The following is a 23,018-nucleotide window of genomic DNA, read 5'->3' as shown; positions in this document are numbered from 1 at the left end:
GGCAAACAGGAAATGGGTTAAACCCAGAGAGGAGCTTCAAGTTTTTATAAATGGATTACCTCCTGAGCCCAGTGAGGGAAATAAAATTTTACATTGTCCCTTCCTTCCCAAATCCAGATCAACCAGTTATTGATCCTTTTTCTCCCAGGGATAGCTATTGCCTATGCTCTAAGGGCTTGGTTTGGCCTCTGGCTGCCTGGAACATGCAAGTTGTTAGGTTTGTTTTTTGTTTGTTTTATTTTTTGTCAACAGAGGGAATGACTCTGGAAGTTAATAACCCTTGCACCCTCTTAATTCCATGGTATTGTTTAATACTGACAAATATTTACTATTTGTCTTAGCTGAAATCTAACAAGACATTAGAAAGGATTTAATAACTGATCAGGAATTTGACCAAATTGGAAGCTGAGACTCAGAGCCTGATAGGAAATTTTTAAGCCTTCTTCCCTAAGCTAAAATAAAACTACGTGCCCAGAGGGAAAGAAGCAAATTAAGAATAATGTTGTTGGATGGGTAGATCAGCCTATGGTATCACTTAAGTTACAACCCAATTCTTTGGTAACTGAAAGCAATTGTCCTTATCTTACAAACTATAAATGCAGCTCTAGAAGGACTTTAGAGCCTACCTACCTTTACCATCACCAATTCCTAAGACTGAAGGGAAAAAAAAGGGTTTTAAAAAATACAGATGGCTATAGAAACTCTCTTGACCAAAATCTAACCCAAAGCTTGCATAAGACTGTGTCCTCTCCACAAATATTGACAAGGAAAAGCCTCAACCATCTGAGTATATAAACTTAACTTACTTCCTGTCTTATGGTAATTTTAAAAGAAAGGCTAGGAGGTCTCTGTCTGCACCTTTCTATAGATTCATTGTGTGTTATGTGGTATTTTCTACCTCTTTATGGTATTGCGAATTTATAAAAGAACTCTATTTAATTAGCTTAAACGCTTGTATAAAAATTCTCAAAAATATAACAGAAACTGACCCAAATGCTTTTCATAATTATGTGAACTGGGAAAATATTTTATATTAAAGCTGGTTTGAGTTTGGTTTGGTTAAATAGACAGACATGTCTTCAGAGTTATCAGAATTAAATATAATACTTTCATTCTAACTGGCTTTATTGGTTGAGTAAGATCATGTCATCAAGAAAAAAGTAACTTAAAGTGATGAATAACTGCTTTAATGTCTCATAAAATTTTCATGATTAGTCTAAATAGAATTGTTTCCACAGAGACGCCCCTTCGTAAAATACCTGACTACTTGCACCATAGGCCTAACTTTGGGAGCCCACCTGCACCACCACCTCCTGAAATGAGACACGATTGTTTAATGAACTGACCTATGCTCAAGACTGAAACTGGTTTAATGAGATATAGAACAATCTATCAGTCCAACTTCTGGAATGTGAAACTTCTCAGGACATTTCAAAAGTGGGGCTGAAGGGGTTCAGAACAGGCCTCCCCAAGATGTACAACTTTGGCATATAACTTATTTTGAGCTGAAGGCAATCAAGACCCTATGGATCGTGAAAAATGTTTTACATCTCCCTTAAAGAATTTAAATGTGCAGACTTGCCCAAGATTAAAACTATTACCAAAAATAACATTTATGACCTGCTTTTGGAAATGTACAACCACTTTGGAAAACAATCAGCATCGTAGAAAGTTAAGCATACACTTATAGTTATCTACCCAAGAGAAATAAAAGCAATGTCCACACAAAGATTTATTTGTATATAAATGTTTATAATAGAATTTTCATAATAGCCAAAAATGTGGAAACATTCCAAATGTCCTTCAACTAATAAAAAAAAGTAGAATATCCATACAACAGAATACTATTCAGCAAAAAGTAAAACATAAAAAATAAAGGAGCCACTGATCCATACCATAGTATGGATGAACCTCAAAACTATGCCAAGTGAAGCAAGACACAAAAGAACATTCATTATATGATTCTATTTATATAAAATTTTCAAAAGAAGCAAATCTACAGAAACAAAAAGCAAATGAGTGGTTGCCTGGGACTAGAGGATGGAAATAGCTATAGACTAAAAGACATGAAATTTTGGGGGGCATTGGAAATATTCCAGAACTAGATAGTAGTGACAGATACACAACTCTATAAATTCATTCAAAATCACTGCTCTGTATATTTACAGTGGGTAAATTTTATGGTATGTAAATTATATCTCATTGAAGCTATTAAACAGATGAAATAAAAACCATTGTGGAAATATTTTTCTACAACCATCATGCTGTGGAACCATATGGGAATGAACAATTGCATTCATCTGCACCCCTTCCCAGAATATCTCTCCTATTCCCTTATCACTAATTCTGCCTCTTTATCTATCATGGCAAGCAGAAATGCCATGGGCTGGGGACCAAAAGTCAATAAAAATTTTCTGGGTTTGGGACCTTGTGTTTGAACAGCGTACCCCATTCCTCCTTAACTTCTCCCATATATCCATTGATTTGTAGATAATTCAGAGTTACAACCCGAAATTGACCCATGAAGGCTTAAGCTGATGTCTGGTTTCTACTTCAGGGATTCTATCCATGCCCAACTATTCTCAAGAGAGTTCCCGAGCTCACTTTTGCCCTAAACGCTAGCTTTAGTTCAGCCCTATTCCTCAATGCATAAACCTGAAACATGATCCTGGACCCCGGGCCAAGGATCTCATTCAGACTGGCACCAGCTAGCTTCCCACTAATTCTGAAGACGGGTGAATTTCAGGCAGCATCTCCCAAGCTAACAGGAGGACCCCTTCTAAATGTCAAAACATTTTTCAAACCCACACTTAGTAGTAACTGTACTTTTACTATCAGTTGATTGGAAAAAATACAGAATGACAAAAAGCTACTATGATGGCTTAAATGCTCTTAATAAATTTGCATTTTATTAATCATAACCAAATTTACATTTATCAGGATGGAAAATCTGTTATTTTTTTTAAAAGGGAGAAATATACCAGTTGCTTCTGCATTCTGGAAAAGTACAGAATTTATCTCAGGGTGAAAAAGTCATTCTTTTGCTCAGGATGACACAGGTCTGGAAGGGAAGGCTCTAGGCTAATAAGATGAGAAAAATAAGGCTGAAGGGAAATATATTGTTCTGCATAATTAAATAATACAGATCGTTTAAGTTGTTCCAGGGCAGCTTAAGAGAGTGACAACTTGTAGATATTGTTTATGTTGTGTGAGGGGCTGGGGTAGGCAAAGGAGGGAGGAAGGACCTCAACACATTGAAGGAGGTGTTGGGGAGAAGTTTTGATGGGAAGAGGAGTTGAATGTATACTCAGACCATTATTACTGCTTGGAGCGAGGACCTGGAGGCTGCCAGAACTCAGTCCACAAGATGGGGATATGTGCTATAGGAAATGTGGTTCCTGAGAACATTTTTGAGTTATCTCTTTAGAATTATAAGAACTACAGATACTGGAAGAAGATCCCAAGCATCTGAACTAGTATGACACATGATCAAAATGTTCACATAGGCCCCACAGAACAGTCCTGCCAAGTCTGTTGGTTAAAAAGATAGGTGTAACACCCTAATACTACAGTAAAGGCAATAATCTCTATAACTTACAAAAAAAAAAAAACCCTTTTGTAAGTGCCTTTTTTCTTTAACCACCAAAATACCCTATGAGAAACGTATTATCAACTCAAACTCACAATGTAGAAATTGAGGCACCAAGAGAGTGAAATGATGTCTTACAGCTGTTAACCTAAAAAATGAAAGGTGAAAGTGAGAGGCAACAACGTTTATTTGAGATCCAAAAGAATAGCTATTCTGGAAGCACTGATTCAGGCAGAAACTCAAACAGTGCTCTGATTAGGAGGTGAAAGCAAAGGCTATTTATGAGAAAAGGAAGGGGAATAGTTACATGAATAGAAAAGAAAGGGAGGAGGGAAAGGAATGTACAGGAAGGAGTCGTGTATGTAGCAAGGGCCACCTTGAGAAGAGCAGTGACTTCCACTTAAGGGGCACAGTCAGTGCAAGGTGACCCTATAGGAACTGTATCTACAGATAATAGCAAAGTCCCCTAATTTTTTTTAAAAGGATTATGTAGTCATAAAAAAAAACCAGCAGCCAAAATAAAGCCTTTTGAGAAGAATCCAAGTTTCCTTTTTCTAAATTGTATTTTTCAAATGGCATTATGTGATGATTGATTTTTATTTTATTTAAATTTGATTTGATTTTCAAAGTGTAAAGTCCTTACTTTCAAAATGAACAATTTTTTCACTGAAAGCTATTAATTTCATCTTGTCTCTGGTGCTAACTCTTCAAACAAATTCATTTAATGCGTAGCTTCAGTAAAAACTCCTGATTGATGGTTGGTGTTTGGGGAATCCTAGTAAGTCATGTAAAGGAGTCTTTCAGAGTCAGAGTGAAGGGAAAAGAAGGTAACTCAGATAAAAGTCATTAACGACCCCCAAGAAAGTTTTGATAAATAAATGTCCAGTGAAAGACTGATTAAATGTACTCTGTATCAGTCAGATCCTGTGTAACAGGCTGACCATCTCATGGACTCTTCCCAACAGCCCCATGCAGTAGGTTCTATTATCCCCATTTTAGAGAGTTTAATCAGGTTACCCAGGGTTACAACCTGAAATCAAACTTACATGTGTCTTATTTCAGAGCTGGTGTCTAAATTCTCATGTTTCACAGATAAGGGAATAGAAAATAATTCATTCCTGGTAAATCATGTATCTTATTTTAAAGATGAAAATCAAGTAACATATCTAGACATTGGAGTTTCACCTAGGGGCATAATATCAGCACTTTGAAATATTTTGTACATTGATAGGAAAGGGGCTGACCTTGGTGTGTATGTTGGTTTATACCCATTCCCAATGGCCCAGAAGTTCCAGGTTTGGCATGCTAGAGGTCAAGTGAGGTCAAGGTGTCCCCTCAAATTACCAGCCAAACAGAATCAGAGAATATTAAAACTGGAAGGGATTTGCACTAGTTCACATCTCCAGGTCTATCTACTATCTACCCTTCTCCACTTCGTTCTTTTCCCTGGGAAACTGATGTATTCTCTGGCTTCTGGTTGGGTTCAGCCAATGGCAAGTCCAGGGAAGGATATCAAAGAGAGACCCTACCCTTCCCAGTTTATCAGACTCATTTAATCATTCAAGAATATTTTTGCTTCCTGACTAGTGTACATGAGCCTGGAGAAGGTGAATCAGACATGGTCTTAAGCCTAAAGTGTTTCTACTCTAGTAGGATATTCATTAACTCATCATTAATGAATAATTAATATTCATTAATCCATTCACTCAGCTAATATGATTAAGTACCTACTGTGTGCCAGGAACTTTAGAGCTAAGAAGTGCAAAACGAAGTCAAAGTTCTTGTCCTTTCTAATGGAATTTAAGACGTGTACATAAATAATTATCATTAGGGTACAATGCAACAGATACAAGGCTGGATGGAATCTAGGTTTCCTGACACCTTTGACTGGATAAAAAAGATGTGCAACATATATACAATGGAATATTAGCCATAAGAAAAGATGAAATACTGCTGTTTGCAACAACATGGATGAATCTTGAGAATATCATGCTAAATGAAATTAGAGAAAAAAGTTGAGAACCATATTTCACTCATATGTGGGTCAAATATATGGTGACAGAAGAAGACTTGACTTTAGGCGGTGAACACACAGTGAAATATACAGATGAGATATTAAAGAATTGTACACTTGAAATCTATATCATTTTTATTAACCAATGCCATCCCAAAAAATTTAATAAAATTTAAAAATATATATTTCCCTTAATTTCCATGATAGCACACTCCCCAGGTGTTCCTCATATTTCATTGATCATCCCTTTTTAAATTGTTGGTCTAGCTCCTCCTTTCTCTTGATTTCTAAATATTTTATCTCCCTAAGGCTTGGTACCCGGACCCCTTTTCCTATCTCTTATCTTCCACCCTTAAATATCATTTATGATGACACCTAAAATTGTATCTCTAGTCTTGACTTCTCTCTGAAATTCTAGGCTCTTACATCCAAATGTCTATTGACATCAAATGGACCATTCAAATGTGAACTCTTGATTTTACTATCAGTTCTACTGCTCCCCAATTCAGTAAACAGCATCACCATCTACTGAGTTGCTTTAGCCAAAAGCACAGGAGTCATTCTTTATTTTTCTCTGTCCTTCACTCCTCACATCCAGTCCATCAGTTAGTCTTGCCAATGCACCTCAAAGACCTATCTTGAATCCCTCCACTTTTCTCCATCTTCACTACTCCCAATTATATCTTATTTGGATTATTGCAGAAGCCTTCTATTTGGTCTCCCAGCTTTCACTCTCACCCCTTTCCATTTAATTCTCCACAAAGTAATCACGCTGAACTATTAAAACGATAAATCAGATCATGTCATCCCAAACTTCAAATTCTCCAATGGCTCTACTGCACTTCAAATAAAACCCAAACTCTTTACCTGGCCCAAATCCCAATACAATTTGTGACCACTGCTCTACTCTCATCTCCTTCCAGGCTTTCCTTAGATCCCTTTACTCCAATCACATTGGCCCAGGGCATTTACATCAGCTGCTGCCTTTCCCTGAAATGTCCTTTCTACTAATCTTCACAGAGCCAGCTCCATCATTTCATTTACATTTCAATGTATACGGCACCTCCTCAGAAAGGCCTTCCATGATCACTCACTCTAGTACATCACTCCATTTTAATTCTCCTTGTGGCACTTACTACTAATATATTAGTGTGTGTGTGGTGTGTATGTGTGTGTTTTAATTTATCTGCTTCTTGCCTATTTCTTCTTACTAGAAAATTCAAGAGAGCAAAGACTTCATTTGCCTTGTTAAGGAAATGAAAGAGTAACCAGTGAAGATTAAATAATCAATAAATGTTGAAGAAGTGAATAGATGAATCTCCTATGACTCCCAAAAGAAGAATAGATTATTTTGATATCTTAAGAGTTGCTAGTAAAGGACAATCACCTTTGTGACCCGGAAAGGAAGCCGAGCGGTAGGGGTCTGTAGTATCCAGAAAACGGTCAGGTATGAAACTACAAGGCAATCTATTTATCAAAATGGAAGAACTTTCAAAGATGTTTATTGAGATTATAAGAGACTTTTTCAAACCAAACATGCAGAAAATACACATTTCCCTAAAATAAAATTCTAAAATACTCAGGCAGCTGAACCAGATTGATTATAGATGGATTGGAGCATGCCATTTAAGTCTCCCCATAACCATAACCATAAATATTGATAGACCCCTCTGGGTAGACGGTTCTGCCTGATGTTCTAGATTTAAAAAAAAAAAAAAACACTGGGAAGGAAGAAAGTTGTCCAGGTGCATCTCTTTAAAAGAGTGGAAAATATTGAAATGCCCAGAAATATATGATGCTTACTAACTGAATCAGAACAGAGGCCATGGTGAAAATAAGAATGCAAACCAGCTATGTGGGCAAAAATATAGCTCCCTAAAGAGATGCGCTAGAGACATTCCCCCAAAGACCCACAGCTGCTCAGCTCCCAGAGGTTGACATACTGTACTTCAACACAGAACATCAGAAGAGTGAGCACTTAGGTCTGACTAGAAGCCATCATTTTGCAGCAGTCCTTAACAAGAATTCTTCAAGCAAGGTTGTTCAAAAACAGACCACAGAGTATCTGGGTTTTAATTGATGGAAGCACTCAAACACCACAAACATTTACAGCCAGAAGCTAAATGACTCATAAACTCCTTCAAGAAATACTGTATCACACAGGGATTGACTGCAAAGCAATATGTATAACCTAACTTTTTAAAGAGCCAAATTTTCTGATGTATTAAAATAATCTTAATTTATGATCAAGAAGATAACCTCATGAAGATGAGGCCGTATCTTTATTCACCTTTGTATCCCCACAGTACTTATATATCTAGTAGAAAAAACAAGAATTTGCTTATTAAATAAATCTCACCTCCACTATCTCCTCTAGCTTGTTCATATATGCAATCTCTCTCCTCCACTCTCTCTTTTCTCTCTCCCTCTCTTTCTCTCTCTCTCTCTCTCTCTCTCGCTCTCTCTCTCACACACACACACATACACATACATACCACACACACACACACACACACACACACACACACACAGCTATGTTAGGGCCCAATGCTCAGATCCTATCTTAAATCTGTTAAGGAGTAGATCTTGATATTCTATAATGACCTCACCTTAACTCTAACCCAAAAGCTAACAGATGGACTAGCATCTGGGATTCCCTGGATCAACACTGGAGGTGAATGGAGGGAGTTATAAAACTGTTTAAGATAGTCTGGAGATTCTAGGAATACTTCCATCAGACAGTGATATCTAATCAAGGGCCTGTCTGAAGAGTAATAAAAATTAACCAGCCAAGGAGGTAGAAAAGTGTGCTGGGGGTAGGAGACTTAGGCAATAAAAAGACTTGTGAAGGCTCTGAACATCAAAATGTCAAGGAACCGAAAGAAGACCAGTTACCAGAAAAAAAAAATTTTTGTGGTGGGGTGGGGAGGAGCTGTTTGCAGGGGAATGGAGATAGATCACTGGTAAATAGATGAATGGGGAGTGGGTGGAGTGGAGTGGGTGGAGTGGAGTGGAGTGGAGTGGAGTGGAGTGGAGTGGAGGGGACTGGATCGTGGGCAGAAGTCAGCCAACTCCAGCAGATCAAATCTGGTCCCTGCATGTTTTTGTACTGCCCCCAGCTAAGAATAGTTTTTACATTTTCAGATAGCTAGAAAAAAATCAAACGGAAGAATGATATTTAATGGCATGTAAAAATTACGTGAAATTCAAATGTCAGTATTCATATGTCAGTATTATTAGAGCACAGTGATGTCCGTATATTTACATATTGTCTAGGCTGCTTTCATGCTGCAATGGTAGAGTTAAGTAGTTGCAACAGATACCATATGCCACAGAAACCTAAAATATTTACTATCTAGCCCTTTCACAGAAAAAAGTTTGCCAACCCTCCATCTAGTAAAATAGGTACAGTAAGAGTATACAATCTCTTAAGTCAATCAAAAATGTAGGATCTTATCTCAAGAGCAGGGCGGGGGTTGGGGGGATTTATTAGCCCATTGAAGCGTATGAAGCCGGAGAACGTAGATACCACAGAGTTGCTGGAATCCTGACTTCTTACTAACTGATGAACAGATAGTCTATCACAGGCAGCTGAACTCAAACTGTTATAACTGATTGAGTATATCCAGCGCACTGACCCTCCTTCTCAAGTGTAGCCCTGGCTGTCCATCTTGACCAAGATGATAACCAGAGCTCTAGCCACTGTACTCACATTCCAGTCTAACAAGATGAAGGAACAGCCAAAAAAAGAAGAGGAAGAGGTCACACACCAACTGTCTTGAAGGAAATTTCCAAGACGCCAAAACACAATACTTCTACCATCAACATCTGGGTCAAAATCTAACAAGGCCAGACCTAGCTACAGGGGAGACAAGAAAATGTAGTCCTTGTTCTGGGCTGCCATGCTCCCAGGTAAAAACAAGAATTCCTATAACTAAAGACAAAAAGGAGGATGGGGGTTAGGATAGGTAAGCAGCAGCAGTTGCCACAAGGAGTAAAAAGTCTTATGGACTTGGGCTTTTCCTTTGCTATTCCCTCACTTGGAATGCCTTCCTGCTCCCTGTCTATAATTTCACTCACCGACTGATTCGCTGACTCCATGCTCTTGGCACCTGCTGTTCCCCTTGCCTGGAAACTCTCCTGCTTTTTCATCACCTAATTCAACATTTCTTTTAAGACTCAAGTCAGGATTTATCTCCTACATTGTGGTCCATGTCTAAAGTTTTACTATTTTCCTTAAATATGGATACATAAATACATGCCACTTGAATAGGCCTTGAATACAGTTTCCATTGATATAAACCGTGTCCTTGGACAAGTCACTTCCCCATTCTAGCTCTTCCTACATCAAACAGGGATAATAATGCCCACCTCATCATTATGCTGTAGGGAGGATCAAAGGAGATTTCTGTGTCTGGGAACGGCTCAGTGAACAATAAAGCACTAAACATCTCTTAGCTGCCCTCAGGTGTTACTTCCTGATAATGAACATAAGAAGAAATAAAAGTAGTTTGTGCGAAGTGTTACCTCATGAAAGGACAGAGCAGAAGACTTGTTTTTTCTACTCCCTCTCACCTTTCTATCACAAAGCTAGAAGAGGATTCTATCAACTCTTAAAGAGTATCTACGAGCTTAAAATTAATTTTAGAGATGAATAAGGATGACTTCCTTCAAAGAGAAAGGCAATCCAGAGAAGCCAGAATGCACCCCGCACTGCTGATCACAGCAGAATGAAAGCCAAAAGCAGAACCCAGATCACCGAAGCAAATGAGTCATAGTACCTGGCGAGGAAGCAAGGCTTCAGCCAGACATCAGTCAGAACTAAAGATTATGGCTCTTGCAAATAAGCCAGATGAGTTCCTGTAACCATGAAGAACCCAAAGATGACCCCTGTCCTCACACATGAAGCTAAATCTAATAGTTGCTGATAGCATTAAAACAGTAACTGCCTCTGCTTAGATTAATCACACATCTGATGTAAATCCAAATACAACTCACAAGATATTATCGAATAAATACTTTAGTCCCTTTTATTATAAAATAAAATACATATGCAGGAAAGTACCTAAAATATGTATGGATATCTCAACAGTAATTTAAAAAGTGAACACTCATGCAACTACCACTACAGTCAAGAGGTAAAATATTGTATCACCTCAAAAGCATGCCTCTCTGATCACAATCCTCTCCTTCACTCCTGAAAGTAACCACTATCCTCATTCTCTTGATATGCATTTCCTTCCTTTTCTTTAATAATATTGTCTCTATTATGTTTCTAAACAACACTGTTTATCTGTTTCAAATTTTTATATGAATAGAATCGCGTTATGTGTTGTTCTTTTGTACTCTTTGTTTCTGTTCAGCATTATGTTTGTGACCTGAAAATATTTATGGGTAAATGACATGACATTTGAAATTTGATTTAAAATAGTATGAAGATGAAGGAGTTGCAAATTATACATTGAGTAGATTGTCCATAAATTAATCACTGTTGAAGCTAGGTTATGAATACTAGGCTCTTACACTATATTCTTGACTTTTAAATGTTTCAACTTTTTATAATAAAAAATGGTTCGAATTACTTTGTGAGATTCATTTGAGCTATTGTTTTCAATTTTCATTGCTTTATAGCAACAGTTCTCAAAGTAAAGTCCCCAAACCAGGAGCATCAGAATTATTCAGGGATTTGTTTGAAATGCAAATTATTGGGCTCTACCACAGACTTGCTAAATCAGAAACTCTTGGGGAGACATACAATAATCTGTGTTTTTATGATCTCTCTGGATAGTTCTGATGCATGCTCAGGTTTGATAACCACTACTGAATAGTGTTCTATTGTGTGAATGTACCATCATATATTTATCCATTCTATTGATACACATATGTATTATTTCAAGTTCAGGGGTTTCAAGTTTCTAGATATTATAAATATTCTTGTTTTAGACTTTTGGTGAAGAGAGTCTCTCTGATACATACCTCATGGTAAAATAACAGAATCATAGGTTATATGTATCTTCAACATTACACAATAATGCAAACTATTTTCAAAGTGGTTCACCAATTCACAATTCCACTAATAATATATAAAAAATTCCCTTTGCTCTACATCCTTGTCAATAGTTGGTATTTTTAAGACATTTTAATTGTTGCCATTCTAGAGGGTTAAATACTTTTAAGCTTTCCAACTTGTGATCAAAAAACATACATTAGAACCTCAGACATGAAATCATAGTTTTGCAAATATATTAGTTGGTAGGTTTGTGTGGAATGGGCCTGATGTAGGAAAGAATTTGGCATGATGGAGAGATTTAAAAAAAGGTCAATATGACTACACTATGGAAAGCAAGATGGAATATGGTACAAAATGTTATTTGTGAGTAAGACAGGAAAAAATCAGGGAACTTGAAGATGTGCTAAAGAGTTTGAATTTTATTCCAAGTGAAATGAAAAGCTAATGAAGGGTTTTAAGCAGGAAATTTACATGATTATATTTCTATATTTGTACATATTTAAAATATTTGGGGCAGACATACACTTCTTGCTTGATGCTTCAGGCCAATGCGTCTGACGAAAACAACTAGAAAAGCTGAATAAAGCATAAGTACAAATTCACACACACCTGCTTAAAGGCATCACAGAGTTGTTGAGACAACCAGGAGTTTAAGAGACAAAATTCTGGAGAAGAGAGAACCAAAGAGTAAGTGACTCAAAATTCTACAGCCACTCTTCCTTGGGACATTTTCCAAAACTAGGTGAGGAATTAAGGGGCTGAGGATCCAGGCAAAGTGCCTCAGCAAAGTTGCTATTAAGAGGCAAAAATACCAGAAGAAATTTTGGTAGTCTCTTGAGAATAAAAGATAAAAATTAGAGAGCTGAGTGGCCAAAATCCCATTTAGAAGAAAAGAGCAGAAAACTAAGCCCAACAGTTGTCTGGTATTCCCCTGAATTGCTGAATTCTGAAGTTGTGCAGGAGAAAGCTCCCAAAAAGCTTTCAGTGGGAGTTTTGACAGTATCACAGCTGATAAAATAATGAAGAGTTCTGAACTAACCAGAGGGAAAAGTCATCAAGAACACCCAAGAAGGCTACACCCTAGAAAGAGGAAACAGCCAGTGGCAGACAGAGCTTTATCAAAATTAAAACATAACATACAATCAGCTCAGTCCCTAATTGGATTACAATAATCAGTTCCCCAAAATGCCTGCCTAGCAGCTATTTTTCTCTGGAAGAAAATAGTATTATCTATAATATCTATAATTTTTCATACAAAATGTTGGGTATACAATCAAAATTCACTACACATGCCAAGATACAGACTCAAAACCTAGAGGGGTAAAGGCAAAGAACAGATTACACACAAAAAAACCCCACAAGTGATTCAGATACTGGAGTTAATAGAAAAAGAGTTTAACTATGATTAATATATCCAAAAATATAATAATAAGATGGAGAAATTAGGTAAAAAAGCAGAGAATGTCGCCAGAAAATTAGAAGAATTAGAATCAATAAAAAGGATCAAATGCAAAAAAATTAAAAAAAAAAAACAAATGAAATTTCTAGGATTGTGAAATTAAGAACTCAGTAGATAAGGCTGAGCAACAGACACATCAGAAGAGATGGTTAACAAACTGGAAGGCAGGTCAAAATTTCTTCAAAATTGAAGCACAGAGAAAGACTCAAAATAAAAAATAAAGAAAAAAGGGTAAGAGACGTGTGAAAGAATAAAAAGGTCTAAATTATATAAGTTTGAAGACAGAAGAAGAGAGAAAGAATAGGACAGTAAAAGTATTTAAAGAGATAATAGTAAACTGATGAGAGATATCAATACACAAATCAAAAATTACTAAGAAATCGAGGACTGACAGCAAAAAAAAAATTACGAAAAATAATCAATAATGCCAGACCTAGGGACCTCACAGGAAAACTGATAAAAACTAAAGACAAAGAGAAAATCCTCAAAGCAACCAGAGGAAAAAAGACATATTATCTTCAAAGGAGCAATAATGATGTTGGTTAATGGCTAATTTTTCAACAGAAGTGACAGAAGCCTGAAGACAGTGGAATAACATTTTTAAAGTGCTGAAAACTCCTCAAATATAAAATTCCATACTCAGAAAATATCATTCAATAATGATGGTAAAATTAAGACATTTTCAGACAAGTAAAAATTGAGATTTGTCACCAGTACTCACTTTTACAAAATGCTAATGAAAGTCTAAGTGCGTACAAGAAAATGATCCCAGATGAGAGCATGGTAAGGTAGGAAAAAATAAAGAGCAATGGAAAAGGTAAACATGTGGGTAAATAAGAATGAGTGCTGATTGTTTAAAATAACAAAATAAAAATAATATCTAATAGGTTTTTAAAATACGTCGATTAAAATGCATGACAGTGATAACACAAATAGCATGAGAGGACAAATAAAATCAAAATGCAGTAGGTACCTTATTATCCAGTATTTTATTTACCCAAAAGAAATGAAAATATGTCCACCCAAATAACCTGTACAAATAAATGTTGATAGAATCACTATTCGTAATATATTGAAACTGGAAACAATTCAAATGTTTATCTACAGGTGAAATGATAAACAAATTAAATGGAATACTACTCAACAAAAAAAAAGATTGAATAAAATATCTACAGGGTAAAAACTATGAATGAATCACACAAACATTATATTGAGATTTAAGAGTACATAATATACTATTCTATTTATATGAGGTTCTGACCACGCAGAACTAATTTATGATGCTAATAGTCAAGACGATGGTTGTCTTTGGGAGTATCAGAAACTGGGAAGGGACAGGAAGGGACTTCTGGGAGGTTAGCAATGTTCAATTTCTCCATCTAGTTGCAAATTATATCAATTTGTTTACTTGTGAACACTGAAGTATAGTATAGTACACTTTTCTATATGTATTTCCAAAGCAAAGTTATAAAATGTTTCAGATATACAGAAAGTTATACAAAGAATAACAAGACTATATCAAACCACCAAGAGTAAGAAACAGTACATTACCGATACAATTCATTGTGTGCTACTCCATGATTAAATCTCCACCTATCGCACCAAAAATAACCTCGCTCCAGATTTTGGTGTTCACCATTCCTTTGCACTATTTTACACTTTTACTCTTTATATAAGCTCAGCTAAATAATACATAAAGCTGTTTTTGCATGTTTTTAAACTGTATATAGAAGGTAATTTGATTTCTATTTTTAAAAGATCATCCTAAAAGGGGCACAAAGGAAATTTCTGGAATGGCAAAATATTCTATATCTTGATTGGAGTTTTGGTTATATGGGTGGGTGGGTGTGTGTGTGTGTGTGTGTATATTTGTCAAAATATACCAAACTGTACATTTAATATCTGTACATTTCATTACAAGTGAATGTTATCTCACTTAAAAACAAATTCTTAAAAAATAGATCCTTCTAGCTTCTTTATAGGCAATAAAAAAGATTGGACAGAAGAGAAACCAGAAAGGCCAGTTAAAATACTGCAGTGGATCTGGTGAGTGTCAAACTCATCTATTTGAGGAGTAAGTATGTAGAAGTTGTAGACACAGTTCTTTGAGCAGCTTAAGTGTGAAGTGGAGCAGTAACTGGAGGCAGAAGTGAGGCCAAAGGAGTTCTTAAAATAGGAGAGCAAGCTTGACTCAGATGAGAGGAAACAATGAAGACAAGAAATGAGGGATCAAGGAAGAAACAAAGTTCTCAAGAAGGTAGAGGAGATAAGATGTGAAGTACAGGTCATTTGGTCTTTGCTGGGGCACAATGTCTTCTTGCTTTTTAACCAGAAGGAAATTAAAAGGGTCCAGATGCAAGAAAGATTGTTTGGTGGTGGAAAGATAAGGGAGTTCCCATGCAATGGCTGCTAATTGTTCAATGATCATGAGTCATTATCTGAAAAGAGTGGATATGGGAGTGTTGAAGCCTGTTAAGAAAAATGTCACAAAATTGCCCTGGAAAAGGCCAGAAAAGCATCTTGTATGGTGGAGAGTAGTTAAGAAAAATCAAAGTTTCCATTAACCAAAGGTTAAATGCCCAAAAGAAATCCAAACTCTCACAATATAGTAAGAGCTCAAAAGCAGAAATATTATTCATCTTTGATTATGCTGCACGAAGCACAGCATAATCTATATTGGTTAGGTCCTCAAGAGAGAATGAATAAATGAAGATTCTATTTTTTTCATATTTTCTTAGCATATTTTTATGTTGTTGGTCATATTCTACAACGGAAATGAAGTAAACAGTCTTTTCAGAAATAATTCACCTTAAATGTCAAATGCATTTTCTTCTGACCCATTTTCAGTTCTGTGTGTTCTTGGAAGAAAAGCAATATGTGTCTTCCAATGCTATCAATTCCGTTTATCTAACAAAATGACATGTTCATCTTCTAAAATAATTTTTAAGCAGAATTCATCAATGGGACAATTTTTACAGGAAATGAAGAGATAAAAATCTATAACCCTATATTCCCACAATCTGTGACATCACGAGGATATAGTCGATGAAGAAATTAGAAGCTCTTGTCAAGAAGAATTACCCTCTTCTCTGTATTCACAACATTCCTACTGCTGGTAAGTCACACATGCACACTGAGTGAAGAAAGCCTTTAGCTCATGTATGAGAATCTCAGGGTGGTCCCAGCCAAATCTGAATGTGCCCAGAAGAACAGAAGCACTGGATGTCTTAAGTCACCATGAGTTATCACACTGTTGTTTATTTATCATTTATTAATTACAAAATGAAAAGATATAAATGCATTATTTGCAGCATAAATTGTTATTTGTTTTACTACACTAAGTTCCATTTAAAAGGACTCCATGCAAGAAGCACCGTTTTTGGTTGGCTGAGCAGTGGGATTTTTGCGCTTATAATTCATGTTTATACTTATTATGTATATTGAGTGTGCTCTCCTAGTTCCTTGTTGCCACAGCCAGACTGTAAATGCATATGTTTTTGTCATTCGTAACTACAGTAATTCAGAACTTCAGCTGTCAAATTTAGAGCTAATATTCTCATATGCAGTTCATGTTCTACTATTAAAAATAATTCCTTGCTCACTGTCAGAAGCTCCTCACATAATATATAAAATGGCAGGATCAGGTCTTTAAAAATAATCTAGATCTTTAACTAAACACAGTTACCATGTATTTTGTCCTTGAAAATATCCCCTTTCTGATCATTCCCTTTATTTAGTAATTATAAACCCTCATAAAGCAGCAAAACAGAACATGTTAAATATCAACAAACCACAAATAGCAGTGTTTACAGGAAGGAAAAGGAAGAAAATCTCAGTTGCATGCTAGACCACCTCTGAGACACTGTCATTTTAAGTGTGGAGGCATCGATTATTTCTCCTATGCTGAAAGATCTACACATTTAAAGGTTCTGTAGGTCCACAAAGAAAATAAGAAATCATTTCTCTGTATCATTAGACACAACAGGATGTTAGTCTTGTTCTGGTTTTAAAATACCAGCCGAATTCTGAGTATGAATATTAAGGTTTAATATTTCAATTTCAAGAGAAGCAGAGTTGTTCTGTGGCCAAAAGACACTGGGACCATACTCCAAGTTGTCAATTGCACATTTCCAGGACCAAGGATCAGCTCCACTGCAGAATCCTGTAATCCTAGAATCTGAAGAAACCCTGGAGACCTCCTAGTCCAATCTGATATGGAAGGCAGGAATTTTTTCCCCAGTACCCCTGACAGACGGTCAGCCTCTGTTTCAATTACTCCAGTGTATGTGTGTGGGGGGCAGGGGTGGGAGTAGGGGATGAGGGCTCAAAATAAGATTCCCAAGGGATATGATGAAAAGCTAGAACCAACCATTCAGACAGGAAAGCCTGCAGGATGCAAACCGCGTTGCCAAAACACTAAAACCAGACTTCCAAAAGAATAGGTCTCAGAATCAGCAATCATAGTGGTGCAATATTAAGACATGTAGACCCCCAATTCTGCGACCATCCTTGCTCTTTTCATTGGCCTCAGGAGTAGTTCTTAAGAATCAGGGAAGCAAGGTGGCTTTTCTCTCACTGATTTCTTAAAGTAAGAACTGACTCTTTCAGGCTCACAGCAAGGGTTTGTCAAGCTCTGAGAGGATCAAATTCCTTCCTCTTGAAAACCAAGACAAGGGACCCCCTGGTGGAACTGCTAATGCTTGAAATACTCTTAACTTTAGTCTTAAAACGCTCACTACAGAAAACCAAATCATTTCGGGCTCTTCTTTTAAAGGTGCATATAAGCTTTGGGGTAACTGAAATTGGTTGGTGTACGGTTGATTTGTGGGGGCTGATGTTTTAAGCGCAGCCCTTCATCCCGCCGTTAAGTCTGGCTTATCCTCCCAGGAAAGGCGAGCGCACGGCGTTGAGCTACCAGCAAGCACATCCCCAGCCGGACCCCAGGACGGGACGGCCTGGCCCTTACCTGTCGATGCTGATCACACACAGGGTCATGATCGAGGCCGTGCAGCACATAACGTCCATGGCGATGAAGACGTTGCAGAAAAAGTGGCCAAAGATCCACTTGCCCCCGATAAGGTCAGTGACGCTGACGAAGGGCATGACCGCCACAGCCACCGAGAGGTCGGCCAGCGCCAGGGACACGATCAGGTAGTTGGAGGGCTGGCGGAGCTTCTTGACGAAGCACACCGAGATCACCACCAGGCAGTTGCCGGCGATCGTCAGCAGCGTGATGAGCGTCAGGATGGAGCCGATCACAACTTTCTCGACTCTGCCGTAGTTGATCTGCTCCCCGCAGCCCGAGGCATTGTCCGGGGACGCGTCCCAGGAGGGCACAGGGCTGGCGGTTACCTCGGGGACCCCGCGCAGCAGGTGCGGAGCCCAGGAGCCCGCGACCAGGCCGGCGCCGTCGGGGCTCAGGTCCGGCAGCCCGCGCCCCACCTCTGGCAGGAGGAAAGAGCGCAGGTGCCCGTAGAGGTCCGGGCGGTCGCTGCTGTTAACGTCCATCATCGCGCCGCTGTGCGCTGCTGCCCATGGAGCCGGCGCCCCCGCCACGCGTTCCGGCTGCCGGCCCAGGGGCTTCACCTCGCCGGTTCCGCTCCGCCCGGCCCAGCCATGGGGCCCGCGCCGGCCGCTGGGGGGCGCCCGGCAAGGCCTCGCGGCCCCGCGCGTCCCGCGCCCCCAGCCGCTGCGGACTACGCGGGAGCGCAGCGGGGCGGGGAATCCCTGCAGGAGTTGCCTCAGACACCCGACGGACGGCGGGACGCGCGGGGTCGCGTGCTGACGGACGGGGCTCGGCTGGCCGCCCGGCAGCGCACACCCCGCAGCCGCCGTGCGGCTCATCCGAGAGCGCCGGGGCGGCAGCGGCTGAAGTTGCGGAGGGCGCCCCGCCCCTCGCGCCCGCCGCCGCCACCGCCGCCGCCGCTCCCCTGCGGCAGCCGCGCCGCGTCCCCGCCGCCACCGCCGGCCCCCGCGCCCCTCGGGCTCCCGGGACGGGGTCCCCGCGTTGGGCGGGGGCCGCCGCCTCCCCACAGGGCGGGGGGCGGCGCTCCACGCGCCTCCCAGGATCCCAAGCCGGCTCGCTCGCAGGTCTTTCTTTGCAGCGGGAGGCTCAGACCCCCCTCCGACAGACCCAAACCTCCTCACAGTAGTAAACGACCAATTCGGTGGGGGAGGGCTGGGGAGCTGGCGAACGTTCGGACTCATTGCAAAATGAGGAACCTGGAGAGGAGTTATTTTCCTTAATTAAAAAAGCCTTTTCGAGCGCTACAGCAAGAAACAAATAGATACTTCCGTTTCCTATCTGACCACTTATGGGAGAAAGCGAAGATGGAAAAGCACCCGAATGGGATGGTGGGGAGGAGAACTCAGAAGAAATTAAAACTGGGAGAGGGAGGGATGCCTTCAGGTTCTGGCATCAAGGAGAAACGGGACTGAAGGAAAGGGGGTCTCCAGGGATCTTAAACTCATTCTGACTAACCCTCCAGGCGTCTAGAAACAGGCCTCTCTTTCTGGAAATAGACCCTGGCTGCTTTTATATTCAGACTTCAAAGCCTAACATATTGAAACGAGGGATAATTTTCCCATGGTATTATGGAAATCTTGCACACAAGCGAAGAAATGACCAGTTACAATGTTCTGCAGAAGAATCCTGGAGGTGTATGTTGATTTAATGCCTACTGCCTAGAATCTCCTTGTTATTCAAACTCGTCAGAGTGGCTGTTTTATTATTTGTGAAACTTACTTCACTTCATTTTTAAAGGTTTTATTGGAAGCCAGCAGGGATGTCTTTAGTTTAAAACTAAAAATAATCGAATCTGTTTTCTTTTCTAGTTAGGCCCTAGCAGATTATAAATAAAAAGAAAAGGGCAGAAACCTCAAAATGTATTGATCTGAGTACTAATACTCTCATTCTTCGAGGTGGTATTAGCCCTATTTTTCAGATAAGGAAACAAGTTGCTATTGCTATCAGCTGAGAAGTAATAATAAGTTTCAAACGCAGGTTTTTGTTATTACTATATCCATATTCTTCCCTTTACACATTTAAAAAAAATTTGAGTAGGAAAAAATATAAATCCCTAAATGGTGACTAATGTTCACAGCTCTCTCATTATTATGAAAATGCCAGGGGCTCTCCTTTGCCTGGGATAAGCAGATCAATATATTGAGTCAGAGGAAGAGTAGAAGTTAGTATGTAGGCCACAAAGCAATACTGTTTAATAGTACAAAGGTGGATGAGAAAATTTCTTCAGCCTAACTTATGTTAGTTTTAAACATAATTTCAGACAAAAGAAAACTAGTTTGTAGCTAGAGGGCCTTTAAGAAACCATTCGTTGACCCTTCAATACAGAGAGGGAAATAGAGACTCAGAGAGGTTTAATGACTTGTCTAAGATCATAGCGAAATGACTCAGCTTTTAGTTTTAAGGTTTAGAACTGTCTCAGGCCCCTTAAAAATTCCTTGAGGTAGTAAATTTCACAAGATACTTGAGATTTTTCTCATTGTTGTCCTTGAGTATTCTAATCAGGTCGGCTTACATTGTCTTGGCTCTTTCATGTTAATTATACAAAAATTTGAAAAACAATAGTTTTATCTTTATTTGAATCTACAGCTATATCATTTGTACCTACACTCTTACTAGCCTTTACCTGACTCACTTTTATTTCATAGCAGCTTCTAATTTTGTTTTTGCTTTTTTTTTTCTAATTGTAGGACATGTAAACTCTCCAAATAATCAGTAAAATGCTACTTTCAAATTCATTTCCTCTTTCATTTCAATACAGCATCAGATCCAAACTCCCCTTTTTATAAAGCAGTCACCTCTATTATATTATCTCTGGTGATGGCTAAATATATTTCCTAGGAGTTCTTGGTTTTCAATTTATAAGCTGTCACAATGCATAAACATAGATATCGAAAATCTCAGCTTCTGCAGGATTACCTTGCTTATATTGAGTTTAAATTTCATCTATCATTGTATTATTCCAAAAGCCAGCAGAAAAATCTGGAATTCTTTAAGTTTTCCTCCAACCTTGACTAACAAATAATCTTATCTTCATAAAAATGCTAAAACTCATGTGTACTTTTCCATAATTTTCTCACAAAGGAAAGCTAAAGATACAGCTTCACGAAATATTCGTAAAAGACCTAAACGTTCATCTAAATTTGTTATTTGTTTTGCCCTTGATTTCCTGGTGTTTAAAAATCCATATCAAGCTGTTGCTTCCTTCACACATACACACACCCCTGCTTACTCGTTGGCACTTCTACTGGAGGTAATAAGAAAAATGTTGGCATCTAAATCAAATTATGTTTTGGGGTTTTAATCCCTTTTATTTATTTCATTTGAAAAATAACTGCTACTTTAAAAATACTGAACCTTGTCTAGACTCTCATTGCCTATAACAGCATTTTCATTAAATTGTCAATGAGGGCACCTGAGACTACAGCTCTGCAATGCAATCTCCCAACTGGCAATCTCCCTCTGCTCTGGGGGAGTACAGAAGAGCAGCCGAGTCCTACAATAGGAATTATGTCTTTTTATAAGCTCTTCTTCCCTCTAGGTACTCATCTAGCTCATCTAACTGCATATGCTTAATCATATCTATGCAGAACCACACATACCCACCCATAGAATATAAGCTTAGGAGAGTTTATTTTCCCATAGCATACTTTGATAATCTAGATTTATTTAAGTAACAGGTCAAATAAAGCTTTCTATGCCATAGGATTCATTAGCGACTCACTAGTCAGTTGAGCATACTAACGTCATGCTGACTGGGGTTCTAGTAATTTCTAACGACAAGGCATCTGACTTCCAAAGTTTTTCAGCAGCTCACTTTTATACCCTCTGCCTCATTCAACTAAACTAATTGTTTGGGTGTCCCTTGGCCCCAGAATTGGATAAGAGACTAGGAAAACCAGAATGCTTAGACAATTGTAGTGCTAAGATTATTGTATATAAATATCCAGACATTACCCTATGGCTGCCAGTCAGGCTATAAAACAGAAGAAGCATGGAGACAGAACACACATCTTAGCAACAAGGACTGAAATCTGTCAGCAGAAATATTGGGAAGGCTCATTTGGGTTAAAAGCAATTAGTCTAGGAAACAGGAATATCTCTTTCTCATTGACAATCCTCACCATAGCTAATCTCATCCTTTCTAGGCTCTTAAAGCTTTTGTTTTTTTCCGATCTTTAGCACTTACTATTGCATTAGGCTTTGTGTTTACAGAGATTGTTTTCTCTGTTAAGACTGTGAACTTCCCAAAGGTGAGGATGTTTTCTTATTCCTGCCACATACTAGGGGTTCAATAAACATTTGTCAAAAAAAAATCTAATGTAGAATAAAGCCTATAACCAAGAGTCATTCATGATTCAAAATAATTACTCAACTTAAAAGTGAATTGTGAGTTTTGTTTTTTTATTTATATACATGGATCTTTTCATTATGCTGCTTTCATTTATATTATCCCTTAATGCTAACTGTAAAAATGTACTTTTTTCCTTTGGGTCCTTCCATTTAGAACATTTTCATTCTCTTTACAAAATAAATATGAGCTTTAAATTTTTTTTATTAAAAAAGATAACTAGAAAATCAGATAACAGATCCAAGAACATTTGTTTATTTTTTTAATGACTCAATTTTTTATACTAACCATTTGAAATATGAATGGTGCATGCACACCCCCTAGTGGGGAATCTGTTCGTGAATACAAATTCCACAATGAGAACGTCCATGGAAAGCTTTATAAATGAGTAACTTTCAAGAGTCCAAAACTTCCACAGCATTTACTACATCTGGTAGTTATTTGGAGCATGAACTGTATAGGGGCATGGTTAATTACTATGGCTATTATTTTGTATAGTTTTAAAAAGTTTAGAGTTCAAAGTAGTTTCTAGTCAATAGTACAAACACACAAAAAAATGGCTAAAATTCCAT

The 23,018-nt window shown here is 38.4% G+C and overlaps 1 protein-coding gene across 2 annotated transcripts in view; it reads right to left on the bottom strand.

Annotated features, from left to right (window-relative positions):
• The window catches only part of HTR7 (5-hydroxytryptamine receptor 7), a 61,462-nt gene extending 42,533 nt beyond the window's left edge, over window positions 1-18,929 (bottom strand). The window contains exon 1 of one of the 2 annotated variants that reach the window (XM_039871756.1): window positions 18,039-18,929. In XM_039871756.1, coding sequence (XP_039727690.1) covers window positions 18,039-18,916 — 878 coding nt within the window. In that variant the 5' untranslated portion in view covers window positions 18,917-18,929. The remainder of the gene's footprint in view (window positions 1-18,038) is intronic. The other variant, XM_039871755.1, reaches the window with a different exon arrangement.
• Between the last annotated feature and the right edge of the window lie 4,089 nt (window positions 18,930-23,018).

The sequence above is a fragment of the Pteropus medius genome, unplaced genomic scaffold (assembly GCF_902729225.1).
Source record: "Pteropus medius unplaced genomic scaffold, Ma_sr-lr_union100, whole genome shotgun sequence".
Lineage (NCBI taxonomy): Eukaryota > Metazoa > Chordata > Mammalia > Chiroptera > Pteropodidae > Pteropus > Pteropus medius.
Note: the sequence above shows the minus strand (reverse complement) of the source record. Positions and strands in the feature narration are given on the sequence as shown.